This window comes from Pecten maximus, chromosome 9 (genome assembly GCF_902652985.1).
Source record: "Pecten maximus chromosome 9, xPecMax1.1, whole genome shotgun sequence".
Classification (NCBI taxonomy): Eukaryota; Metazoa; Mollusca; class Bivalvia; order Pectinida; family Pectinidae; genus Pecten; species Pecten maximus.
The window spans coordinates 28,767,412-28,781,228 of record NC_047023.1 but is presented as its reverse complement, the minus strand read 5'-3'; the positions used below and the strand labels follow the sequence as shown (position 1 = coordinate 28,781,228).

General features: G+C 38.3%; 1 protein-coding gene across 3 annotated transcripts in view; it reads right to left on the bottom strand.

Moving 5' to 3' along the window:
• Nucleotides 1–13,817, bottom strand: part of LOC117334668 (anoctamin-8-like) — an 86,799-nt gene that overhangs the window by 25,841 nt on the left and 47,141 nt on the right. For all 3 annotated transcript variants that reach the window (XR_004534207.1, XR_004534208.1, XM_033894420.1), the window contains exon 3: nt 8,259–8,494. Coding sequence is in view for 1 of the 3 variants with exons in the window: in XM_033894420.1 (XP_033750311.1) it covers nt 8,259–8,494 (236 nt within the window). In the remaining 2 variants the exon portion in view is untranslated. The remainder of the gene's footprint in view (nt 1–8,258; nt 8,495–13,817) is intronic.

The window sequence follows — 13,817 nt, the reverse complement described above, 5'->3', positions numbered from 1 at the left end:
CTGGTAGTATTTCACTGAACTGCTATAGATGAGTGGTCTAATTATCAGGCTGTCATACACGCGACCTTGTGTTTATGTTTCTATAACCTAGCATTGTAAGCTGTCGAATCAGACCTTGTAATTGGTGGTGCGACCTCTGACCTTGTATACTATAACCTAAAGCTTTACACGATTACAGTGTATTTACTGTCTATAGCTAGAAGACATTAACACCAGTAAAATACTAGTTTGATTGAGGGATCACCAGACTGAGAATGCCACTCAGTGTGTATAGGGAAAACAAAATATGGATGTGCTTGACAATTATCAATCTGTCATAAACATACACAATCAAATAACGGTCAGAGTCTGGAGATACTTATACTCAAGGCAACTTGGGGTTCATCCAAATCCATCTATGTCCTGATGAATAGCTACACCAGCGTCCTAGACAATTATTGAGAGCATGTCTCTGGGGCAAGCCAAGTCCACCCAGGACTGATTAGCTCATCTACAGGGATGTGAGGTCTATACCACCACTGTCTACACATCACTTCTCCCTCCACTGTAGGACCTGTGTAAGGTACAGGCTATTTTCTCTGACCTAAGTACTGCCTCCTTACAGTGACTTGGACTGACCCTAATAAATCTTACACGTTAGAGCTATCTCCTATATAACCACACACATCAGAGTTATCTCCCATGTGACCATACACATCAGAGTTATCTCCCATGTGACCTTACACATCAGAGTTATCTCCCATGTGACCACACACATCAGAGTTATCTCCCATGTGACCACACACATCAGAGTTATCTCCCATGTGACCACACACATCAGAGTTATCTCCCATGTGACCTTAAACATCAGAGTTATCTCCCATGTGACCTTACACATTAGAGCTATCTCCTATATGACCACACACATCAGAGGTACCATGTGACATTACATGTCAGAGTTATCTCCCATTTGACCTTACATTACCCATGTGACCTTCCACATTCAAGCTAAAATAATAACATAGATACACTAAGGCTTTCTATTATGATTCAACCTTTTGTGTGACCTTGAAACATATCACCAATTTATGAACCAAATTATTGGTGTTCTGAAAAGTTTAATAGTGAAACTATTTTAGAGCAGATAACATGCCACATATAAAACTGAGACCATAACTCTTCAGTTTAACTAATAATACTCCTATCCTGTTTGCATTATAACATGTCCTTGACATTATAAACTTTCAGCCTTGACCTCTTTAATCAAACATTGATATTATGTTCTCATATTTCTTTAATTGAGGTTCGATTACAGTCCTAGTTGAGACAATGATTTTCTGACAAGTAAATACCTATTGTTAACAGCCTCATTAGGCCAGCTGTCTGACTGGAAGATAATAACATAATCAATAATATCCCAGCTAACAAAATATAGCACACACAAATTAGTAACTTAACTGAGGTATCTCACAAACCCTGACAATACACTACTGCCTACATCAGGAACAACACAATTTCCATTTATCATGTCAAAATCACCAACACCTGTGGTAGGGGCTGTAGGTGTAGCACTGTAGTTAACTTTGTAAACACAGACAACAAGACAAACAGGCATGCTTACTCTCTCATATACCCAAACATACATTTCCACCAACTCAAAAGGTCAAGTAAGTAAGGTAGGAAAGTTTCATTGATAAGTAGCCTAATATTTGTTATTAAAGACATAATTAAGGTCTCAGGACTTTTTCACTTTTCTCTCTAATTCCAATAAATGGACCCATTCCAAATGAAAACATGAGGCCCAGAGGGCCTGCATCACTCGTCTTGATATTTCAGTAATCATGGCAAAATACTCTTTACAATTTTTTTTTTATTTTGCCTTTTGAGCTGCTTTTTCCAATAATGGTTTTAACCAAATGTGGACCAATTACTATCATTCTTTTAGAAGAAGGATTCAATTTTATACATTTTATATAGATCATTAAGGTGAAAGCCACCAAGGTACCAAATATTATATCTAGATCAAAAAGGTGAAGGCCATCACGGTTTCATACATTATATCTATCAGTTATAAAGGTGAAGGCCACCACCAAGGTTCAATACATTATATCCGTCAGTTATAAAGGTGAAGGCCACAAGCAAGGTCCCATACATTATATCCGTCACTTATAAAGGCAAAGGCCACCAACAAGGTTTCATACATTACATCAGATAAAAAGTTGAAGGTCATGGAGGTCAAACTTATTATTTACATTTTTACGGAGGGTGGAGACACAACGTCCCAGAAGGTAGAGTTGTAGCAATTGAGACAAAAAAGTCGTGGATACTAAACAGAGATTCATTCAACGGTCCGATTTATTGGAGAGCAATGTTGACATGTTTCTGCTATAGGGTAGCCATCATCAGAACAACAATCATTTATTGTTACGTCTTAGATACATGTGTAAACATCAGAAATTGCTGACGTCATGAACAAGTACACAAAAAATTAGAACAACTGCCAAAAGGAAATTTGGCGGAGAAATAAATTAGATGTGTAGATGAGGTTGACAGTGCATAATTAATATTTTAATTTATATATACAGTACTTATATAATTATATATAAGCTCAATATGCTCCAAAGATTAAACTTAGACCTATAAATATCCTAACATTGTCGAAATAGTGGATTTATCGTAACGGTAATTACATAAATAACGGACTAATCAGAATAATAATGATCACAGGAAAAAGGTAGAGGTAACTATGTATCATGACCAATAAAATGATATAAATGTTGGGAATTAATAATACCTAACAGATTAAATTTACAGTACATTATGGGGAATACATATCAAAAAGTTCCAGGCAATAATATGTCCATTAGCTAGTTCAGTGAAGTATGATTAGGCCGGATGAGTCCGTTGTATCCATAAAGGCAAGGTAAGCTACCTCAGCCTTGAGGAATTATATCAAGTTCATGTGTGTTAAGAGTGAATTTGGAAAGGTTCACGATAGACTGAATTGAACCAGTAAGTTAGGATAGTTTCTTGTATAACTTCTATGGAACATCTGGGTTTTTCTTTCTGATTATTGTAGAGTTGTTACTGTTTTTTTTTAGATTGTTTTGCATATTTGTTTTCAACAACAGATACGGCAGAGGTTATGAGTTGGTTGATGTGTTCCTTTTCTTGTGTTGAAGTGTCAGAGTCCATGAGTGATACAGATGAGCCAATCTCTACTTGTATATCCAAACCTCTGTCCTCCCAATAGTCTCCAGATGAGTCAATCTCTACTTGTATATCCAAACCTCTGTCCTCCCAATAGTCTCGTGATGAGCCGATCTCTACTTGTATATCCAAACCTCTGTCCTCCCAATAGTCTCGTGATGAGCCAATCTCTACTTGTATATCCAAACCTCTGTCCTCCCAATAGTCTCGTGATGAGCCAATCTCTGCTTGTATATCCAAACCTCTGTCCTCCCAATATAGTCTCGTGATGAGCCAATCTCTACTTGTATATCCAAACCTCTGTCCTCCCAATAGTCTCGTGATGAGCCAATCTCTACTTGTACATCCAAACCTCTGTCCTCCCAATAGTCTCCAGATGAGCCAATCTCTACTTGTATATCCAAACCTCTGTCCTCCCAATAGTCTCCAGATGAGCCAATCTCTGCTTGTATATCCAAACCTCTGTCCTCTCAATAGTCTCCAGATGAGCCAATCTCTACTTGTATATCCAAACCTCTGTCCTCCCAATAGTCTCCAGATGAGCCAATCTCTACTTGTATATCCAAACCTCTGTCCTCCCAATAGTCTCGTGATGAGCCAATCTCTACTTGTATATCCAAACCTCTGTCCTCCCAATAGTCTCGTGATGAGCCAATCTCTACTTGTACATCCAAACCTCTGTCCACCCAATAGTCTCCAGATGAGCCAATCTCTACTTGTATATCCAAACCTCTGTCCTCCCAATAGTCTCCAGATGAGCCAATCTCTACTTGTATATCCAAACCTCTGTCCTCCCAATAGTCTCGTGATGAGCCAATCTCTGCTTGTATATCCAAACCTCTGTCCTCCCAATAGTCTCGTGATGAGCCAATCTCTACTTGTATATCCAAACCTCTGTCCTCCCAATAGTCTCGTGATGAGCCAATCTCTACTTGTATATCCAAACCTCTGTCCTCCCAATAGTCTCCAGATGAGCCAATCTCTACTTGTATATCCAAACCTCTGTCCTCCCAATAGTCTCGTGATGAGCCAATCTCTACTTGTATATCCAAACCTCTGTCCTCCCAATAGTCTCCAGATGAGCCAATCTCTACTTGTATATCCAAACCTCTGTCCTCCCAATAGTCTCGTGATGAGCCAATCTCTACTTGTATATCCAAACCTCTGTCCTCCCAATAGTCTCGTGATGAGCCAATCTCTACTTGTATATCCAAACCTCTGTCCTCCCAATAGTCTCCAGATGAGCCAATCTCTACTTGTATATCCAAACCTCTGTCCTCCCAATAGTCTCCAGATGAGCCAATCTCTACTTGTACATCCAAACCTCTGTCCTCCCAATAGTCTCCAGATGAGCCAATCTCTACTTGTATATCCAAACCTCTGTCCTCCCAATAGTCTCCAGATGAGCCAATCTCTACTTGTATATCCAAACCTCTGTCCTCCCAATAGTCTCCAGATGAGCCAATCTCTGCTTGTACATCCAAACCTCTGTCCTCCCAATAGTCTCGTGATGAGCCAATCTCTGCTTGTATATCCAAACCTCTGTCCTCCCAATAGTCTCCAGATGAGCCAATCTCTGCTTGTACATCCAAACCTCTGTCCTCCCAATAGTCTCCAGATGAGCCAATCTCTACTTGTATATCCAAACCTCTGTCCTCCCAATAGTCTCGTGATGAGCCAATCTCTGCTTGTATATCCAAACCTCTGTCCTCCCAATAGTCTCCAGATGAGCCAATCTCTGCTTGTACATCCAAACCTCTGTCCTCCAAATAGTCTCCAGATGAGCCAATCTCTACTTGTATATCCAAACCTCTGTTCTCCCAATAGTCTCCAGATGAGCCAATCTCTGCTTGTACATCCAAACCTCTGTCCTCCCAATAGTCTCCAGATGAGCCAATCTCTGCTTGTACATCCAAACCTCTGTCCTCCCAATAGTCTCGTGATGAGCCAATCTCTGCTTGTATATCCAAACCTCTGTCCTCCCAATAGTCTCCAGATGAGCCAATCTCTGCTTGTACATCCAAACCTCTGTCCTCCCAATAGTCTCCAGATGAGCCAATCTCTGCTTGTATATCCCAAACTCTGTCCTCCCAATAGTCTCCAGATGAGCCAATCTCTGCCTATATATCCAAACCTCTGTCCTCCCAATAGTCTCCAGATGAGCCAATCTCTGCTTATATATCCAAACCTCTGTCCTCCCAATAGTCTCCAGATGAGCCAATCTCTGCTTATATATCCAAACCTCTGTCCTCCCAATAGTCTCCAGATGAGCCAATCTCTACTTGTATATCCAAACCTCTGTCCTCCCAATAGTCTCCAGATGAGCCAATCTCTGCTGGTACATTTAAACCTCTGTCCTCCCAATAGTCTCGTGATGAGCCAATCTCTGCTTGTATATCCAAACCTCTGTCCTCCCAATAGTCTCCAGATGAGCCAATCTCTACTTGTATATCCAAACCTCTGTCCTCCCAATAGTCTCGTGATGAGCCAATCTCTGCTTGTACATTTAAACCTCTGTCCTCCCAATAGTCTCGTGATGAGCCAATCTCTGCTTGTATATCCAAACCTCTGTCCTCCCAATAGTCTCGTGATGAGCCAATCTCTACTTGTACATCCAAACCTCTGTCCTCCCAATAGTCTCGAAGTAAGGTGATGAGCATACGTCCAAAAATCAATGGGCCTGTTCTCACTTGAGAAGGAAGGTTGCGTTAGAATCTGGTATCTGCAGCTTAACATTGGTTCTTGGGGTTTAAGGCACAGTATCCCTGTCCAGACATTGTTGTAAATATTCGGAGTGATGTTCTTTCCTCGTCAGTTTGATATGCAGCTTCCTTAAAGTCCAGAAGACTGTTGATATCGGAGACTCTGACGGGACTTGTAACAGTAGATGGCCCCTCCGTAATTGGGTTTGATTCTGCTTCTTCAGTTCTCTGGCGCTTTTTGTTGGTTCATGGAATTTAAGTCAAATGGAAGGTTAACGTGGTCCTTAGTGCTGGGTGGCCATGAGGACGACGTAAATCAGCAATAGGACGGATCCAACACGGATGAAGGGTGCTTCCGTAACGACAATCAAATCAATACAGGGGGGTGTTTATATATTTATTACAAAGGTAATTTAATGACCTCATATATACATAATTGTCTTTTTATACAATGTAGTAACAGCTAGCTGCAACGTAGATAAATTGGTGAGCTTTTATGTTATTTGAGTATGGATATGAGTAATGCAATGAAAAGAACCTCACACTCTGGCCCATACCTCCTATATATAGACACTAGGAGACCTGGATGAAACAATTCATGCACAGTTTCCATGGTAACAGGATGACTAACACTTCAGACTTTTTTCCAGTTATAATTCCATGACAAAGATACATAAGACAATTTTACATATTTCTGTCAATATCTTTTCCCCGTCTGACCACCTGTCACCAAATCAATAACTACATGATTGTCAGCATTACAACAAGCCAGGGTTTGTAGCCTTTGAAATAACCCCCAACTGTCACACACTACCACTGATCTCCCCCGTGTGATCTCACACATGATGTACATGTATTACACATTCTAACATAGAAAGGTAACACACTCAATATACAAAAGGACAGACTTATCATGTTTTCCTTTAATATTTTCAAAATTACTTTCAGCATCAACTTGACTCACATTGATGTAAAAAGAACAAATTTTCTTTCATATCAAGTCTTAACAAAAATTATAACTAGTTATGAAATAAAAAAATGACCTTGAACTTTGACCCAAATACCTTGAACTTTCACCAAATTTCATACAAATTATCAGAAGGAAAATTCACAAGTACAAACTTGATCTATGACCTAAATTCACCTTGAGAAAGTCTGATTGACACAACAAAGGCAATACTCATATCACCATGCATCACAATACATAGTTAAATATGTGTACCAGAAATGTTGGCCTCCATTACATAGCTAAATATGTGTACCAGAAATGTTGACCTCCATTACATAGCTAAATATGTGTACCAGAAATGTTGACCTCCATAACATAGCTAAATATGTGTACCAGAAATGTTGGCCTCCATTACATAGCTAAATATGTGTACCAGAAATGCTGACCTCCATTACATAGCTAAATATGTGTACCAGAAATGCTGACCTCCATTACATAGCTAAATATGTGTACCAGAAATGTTGACCTCCATAACATAGCTAAATATGTGTACCAGAAATGCTGACCTCCATTACATAGCTAAATATGTGTACCAGAAATGCTGACCTCCATTACATAGCTAAATATGTGTACCAGAAATGCTGACCTCCATTACATAGCTAAATATGTGTACCAGAAATGTTGGCCTCCAAGATTCTGGGGAAATCTTTGGAAACATAAGTGTGACAAACAGCTAACCAACAGAAACCAGATTTTGATAAATATGACATTTAAACAAAAACATAAATGATTAAACTAATGTAACAATGTGTCGGTGCCAAAGAGATCAAAATTGACCTGATTTACTCCTCCTTGTCTCCCATGTTCTGTTGTCACCATGCAACCATGTGACTCCATGAGACAGCTCCAGGGTGACAAGATTTCAGTGTTAACATTGTCTGCAGACACCAGTTATATAACATTAACTCATTGTCAGTACCCAGGTGATCTGTCTTCACATAGATCTGATAGATGCGATGTGGGCACCTACACAAAAAGTCTTGTATTCATTGATTGTTCACGAACCAAATCCAGTAATCTAATTGGTTCTGTAGAAAATAGCTATGGAATATCTGACCAATCAGAGATATCACTTTATATGTTCTTTGGTTAGTTTAGGAAGATGGTAGATAACAAACCGGATGTTGACACATAGGAGCAGCCATCTTGTTTTACCATTTCTATGTACCAGACGAACAATAGCTTAACTGATAAGAAGCATTTTGACTAGTTTATATAAAAAACCATGAATACTCATGTCAAGCCAGTGTGTCCATGGGTCAAATGAGTTAAATGTTCATAAGACTCTATGGGATTCAACAATATCTTAACAACTGAAGGGGTACAAAACCCTACACAAACATATATAACATACAAACCTATAGGCTGACCCTCCAGGAACTTGACCTTGTTGAGTTGTTCCCCTTTGACAGCCCGGAGGTTGTTGAGCATGTAGTGTATGATACTCTGCCGTTCCTGAGTTGTAAAGAATTCTCCCTCATTCTCCACACCAGCAAAGCAGTCTTGGTCCTCAAAAGTGAATTCCTTCATGCCCCCTCCGTAGTCCTCCTTTAAAGGCTTACACACGCCCACATCCTCCGCTCCCCTCAGCAAGCTGTGAAACAAACACTCAGCTCATCAACGATCTGTGATTGTGTAATTAGATATAAGGAACACACCAGCTTCATTGTATGCAGTCTCACATAAGGTCTCACTCTAATTACTTTAAAACAGTGGTCATCTACGATATATAGAAACTACACTGTTAGTACGCCATAAATTACATGACACCATGCTATATAGGCTCAGTTGTGAAAAATGTGTCAATAAATTGTCTCTGTGAAGCAAAAGCATTGAAAATACATTTGTAAGCACCATTTTATGAAATGTAAATTGATTAATGTCAAGGTTTGGTTCTGAGAACGAAAAAAAGGTGTATTTGAGATTATGAGTAAGAATTTGGTCAATCTTCAAAATAAAAAGGACAGCACATCAATCATGAAATGACTGTTTAAACATCATCACATACATAATGTATCAAGCTTTCAGGATGAAACCAGACAAGAGAACTGTTGAAATAGATACAAGAGTTATCAGAGTGAAGGCAGATTACCTTCGCTTAAATCAGTTATTGCAAGGCTATTTGATTTCCAGAATTCCATTTATATCGGCTGTCCATGGCAGTGGTTATCTTCTCAGTTTTCATCCTCTATAAAGCTCAAGTCACAACTCCGGGTTGACAAACATGCTATCACGCTCAAATCCATAATCTTTTATGAGTTTTCTTAAAACCAACAGTATGGCCACTTGGACCATGGGATATCACATGAAATCAACGCGGGGTAAAATATATTCAATAGATGAAAACAACGATGGATTACAATGTCAAGGGTCATCCAGGGTCTCCCTTCAACATGTTCTATCTGCGAGGAGTTTTTAGATCAATAATGCTCCTAATTCTATTTCATCAAATCCATTCAGTTGTTCAGGACAAGTAAGAATTTGAAGGATATATCCCTATTTCCCCTATTTGGTACAATTCCCCTCTTGGGCCCCACCCATCATGTCCCAGGAGAATCAACACCCTCTGTGTATATACCACTGCATCTCCTTTACTGAAAATTATACTCCAAATTAAAGGGCCTGTTTCCAAAATGGCCCCTTCTCTGATTCAAATTTCCTGTTGGTGGTGCATTGCCCATGCCTTTGTGGTCACAAATGTATAAAGTATAAAGATTTAGGTCACTTGGTTTGTTTTTTATGGCTCCTCAAAGTTGTACCTTTCAGAAGCTGTCTAAGAGTTGATAAAATGTGCATGTTATGTAAAATATTAATGAAAATCTAATCAAATGATTGTCACCGTAAAGAATACATTCATGGCATGATTGTGACAAGAAATCATGTTTCCATCGCGCCATTTGGCTATTTTATGGAAGAAACAATCTCAAAAATGCCATTTTTGATGATAACATTTTAGACACAAAAACTGTGTTTTTTAGAGAATACACCCTTTTATGGGCGTTGGATGCAAACCAATTTTTATCCTACTAAACAGTACGTAATATGCTATTGATGAGAGGAAAAATTATCAACATGTAAGTGGTGGAACATTTTCAAATCTTGGGTTGAATTAGCCTATGTTTGAAATGCCGATTTTCCACTTTCTTAAGATAATTAACAAAAACACGAGAGTATTTGCTCGGTATGTTGAGAATATTATGTACACAGATATGAAAAAAAGTGAGAGAAACATTTTTTTATAAAAAAAATCCAAGATGGCTACTTCACAAGTCCCCGTGGTTGAAGACATTGGCTGACAAATAGACAGAACAGCAAACAAAACTAGATCAAGATCAAAACACGGGATTTCCAACTAGAAAATGATTGTAGACATGTTCTCGTTCTGACGAACGCTTTTGTACGTTTTATCTACGATTTCTCTTCGTTTTCTCTTCGCTTCCCTTCTTTAACCGATCAATTGACTTTCAACCCTCTCTGTGACCTTGAACTTCGAACGTCAAGGTCAAGGTCAAATATGTGCATACCTTTTGTAGCCAGTCATTAATGCTTTATTAATGCCAATTATCAAGTCTGTTGGTGTCAGAGTATTGGAGGAAAAACATTTCAAGTGTAATTGTAGGATAATATTTAATTTTGGCAGTTAAATGTTTTCCTATGTATTTTTTCTGAGATAAAGTTGATGTTTTGACCTGGAAACGTTGCAAACATCTTCAAACAAACATTTTCTTAAATATACAATAAAAATTAACCGTTTGAAAGAGAATTTGAAATTTTCGATTTTTGATCATTTGACCTCTGTGACCTTGAACGAAGATCAAGGTCATTGAAAAGCAATCAAGTTTGTAGGCATCCGTACATTCTATCACCGTGCCAAATATGATATCTGTGTATGTAAAGATTTTGGAGCAGAGGGTAATTAAGTGCATTTTGTGGAAAATTTGAATTTTGGCGGGAAAACAAACATTTTTCAAAGTGCCATTTCTACGTCATTTTTTATCGCACGACCATACAACTTGCACCGTTCGTCTTCATTATTCATGCACATTGCAATGCAGTCAAAAAATTAACTCATTTTGAATTTTGAATTTTTGACCTTGATTTGACCTTGCGCTTAGACCTTGGCCTTGACATATTTTCTGATAGCATATCGCGGAGAAAAGTGAGCCCCGCCAATGAATTACAAGATGCATTGATTGTTTAAGGAAATAAACGAACGAACAAAGAACCTGATTCAAAAGAATTTTTGTTTAATTTTTTTTTTTTTTATTATTTGACCTTGAATGAAGTTCAAGATCAGTGAAAAATAACTTCTTTTGTAGCCACTCTTACGTTCTATGGTTGTGCCAAATATCAAGTCTGTATGTGTTTAAATGAAGGAGCTGAAAAAAATTTAGGCATTTTTGCTTGATTTTTTAATTTTGGCGGGGAAAACTTTGAAATTTTCAAAGTGCCATATTTCCGTCATTTTTTATCCGATGATCAAAAAATTTTCAAATTCCGTCTCAGTGCATCATACTCTTTTATTTACAGTGAAGAAAATTCTCAGATCGAGAAATTTTTTTTCGACATTTTCTTTATCCCATATCTCCGTCATGACCTTGACATATTCTCTAATAAGATGGTATGGAGAAAAGTTAGCTCTGTCCCTGATCTATCTGGCACACTGAACCTGAACGCAATAGAACGATGGTGTGGTCGGCAGGCACAAAGAATGGGAGACAAGTCAGGGTCCCAACCCTGACAGAGCCACAACGCTTTGGAGATGGGACAATAAAACAAGGGAAGTGAGACAAGAATATCTAGCGTCGAGTCAATGATTCCGTAAACGTATAGACAAAGACAAGAAGATACGGATAAATGTACAAGGCCACACGATCAGAAAATTCAAAAGAGGACAACTTGAGATAGAACAGTATTCATGTATCAGGGTGTCCTCAGTGTAAATCTTTATATCGATACTGTTTAATTAGTCATTAGATAGCATAAAACTGTCTTGAAAATATTCGCTCTGATATTCAATATAAAATTTTGTATATAATAAGCTATATAATAGGGTTTCAGACAAGGTTGTTACTCATTTCCCCTTTTCTTTCAATTTACAACCACATTCAGGCGGCGATATGAGAACGTTCCACCACATGGAATTAGCTGATTTTTGGTACACATATGAAACAAGTAAAGCTCTATCCGATTTTGTGATGGAAATTTGCATCCAAATCTATGTAACGGGAGAAAATTGCAATTTTATGGCATTTTTCTTCATAATTGTGTCTCTGCAAGTGCATTTTCATCCGAGAAATATTTTGTTTTATGTTTTATGAATAAACACGATGTTTTGGAAATATTTATCAAAAGAAAGTTATACTTTGTTGCGAATTACAATTTCGAGATAACCTTCTTTTATTTACGACCTTATGTCTTTGATGCTCAAAGTGACAACTTTATAAAAATACATTTTCACTGACATTATGAAATCTGGGTGTCCGAAAGGTGTAAAATTATTCTTCTGAAAAGAAAAAAACTGTAGTTGACCTAGATAAGAAATTATACGGGGCAGGCTCCTATGGAGAATTAACATAACTGGAAACAGGCCCTTTAATCCTAATCAATTAAGTCCGGACTAGTAGTTATTTAAGGATTCACCTCTATTTCCTCTATTTGGCCCTGGCCCTCTTATAGTCTCCAGGGAGCAATATCCTTTGTTTATACAACTACCAAATGCACCAGACCAAATATCATCAGAATTCAATTAGTCATTCAGAAGTACTAGAAATTTAAAACATATACCCAGAGACATATATAGAGAGATTGGCAGCTCTCTATTTGCCCCTATGTCTACGTGGTGGCCCCTGACCTTCCCACAATCCTTTGCAGTCACTCGGTTCAGTCTTCTCCTGACGCCATATTGGAGAAAACTTGAAAACCAGACACATTATTATCGATAATTTCTATTTGAAATCATCACCAAGATCCAATGATGTGCTTTGAATTTATTAATATCAAAGTGCAGAAGTGTCATCAATATGAAATATATCACAATTTGCTGTCAAAGTGTTTGTATTTTGAGTATGAAAGTCAAGCACACCACAGGGAAGATCGGCGGGAATCTCCAATTTTCGAAAAGTCCCTATGGGGTTTTCGAAAATACGGATAAATGACAACAATGTGCATGATAAACAAGACCATATCCCATAAGTATGATAGTTTTTGGATAATGTAGTAACTTTTGTAGTGGCCTAAATAAAACGATGTGCTTTTTGTGTGCGTTTAAATTGACGATGTTTTGGTCTGACATAATGGCGGCTTAATTACAAAACTAGGACATGTCGAATAGGACCCAATGGATTTTCGAAAATACGGATAAATGACAACAGTGTGCATGATCAATAAGACTATATCCCATAAGTATGATAGTTTTTGGATAATGTAGTAACTTTTGTAGTGGCCTAAATAAAACGATGTGCTTTTTGTGTGTATTTAAAATTGACGATGTTTTGGTCTGACGTAATGGCGGATTAACCAGAACATGTCGAATAAGTTCCAGTACATCGATACACACATGCGCAAAGCCCGATTTACCTGTGCTCGCGTGTGTTTGATAGGGGACAAGGCGCTCTCGATAAGGGATATGCTTGAGTGGTCACGAATAAAGGGAGCCACCACTTGTACGGGAAAATAGCGATGTTACAGTCAAACCTGCTCTAACGACCCCCTGTATATAACGACTGCCTGTCTATAACGACCGGTTTTAAGATTCCCCGTGAGATTTTACTATATAACGACCCTCTGTATAGCGACTACCTGTCTAATGTGGCTAACGACCGGTGATTTCGGAACGGCGGTCACTAATTTGTTTTCTATAGCGACCGATTTCTGTCAGCCATCTTCTGCTCTCGGCAGTCATCCCTCATAAAATC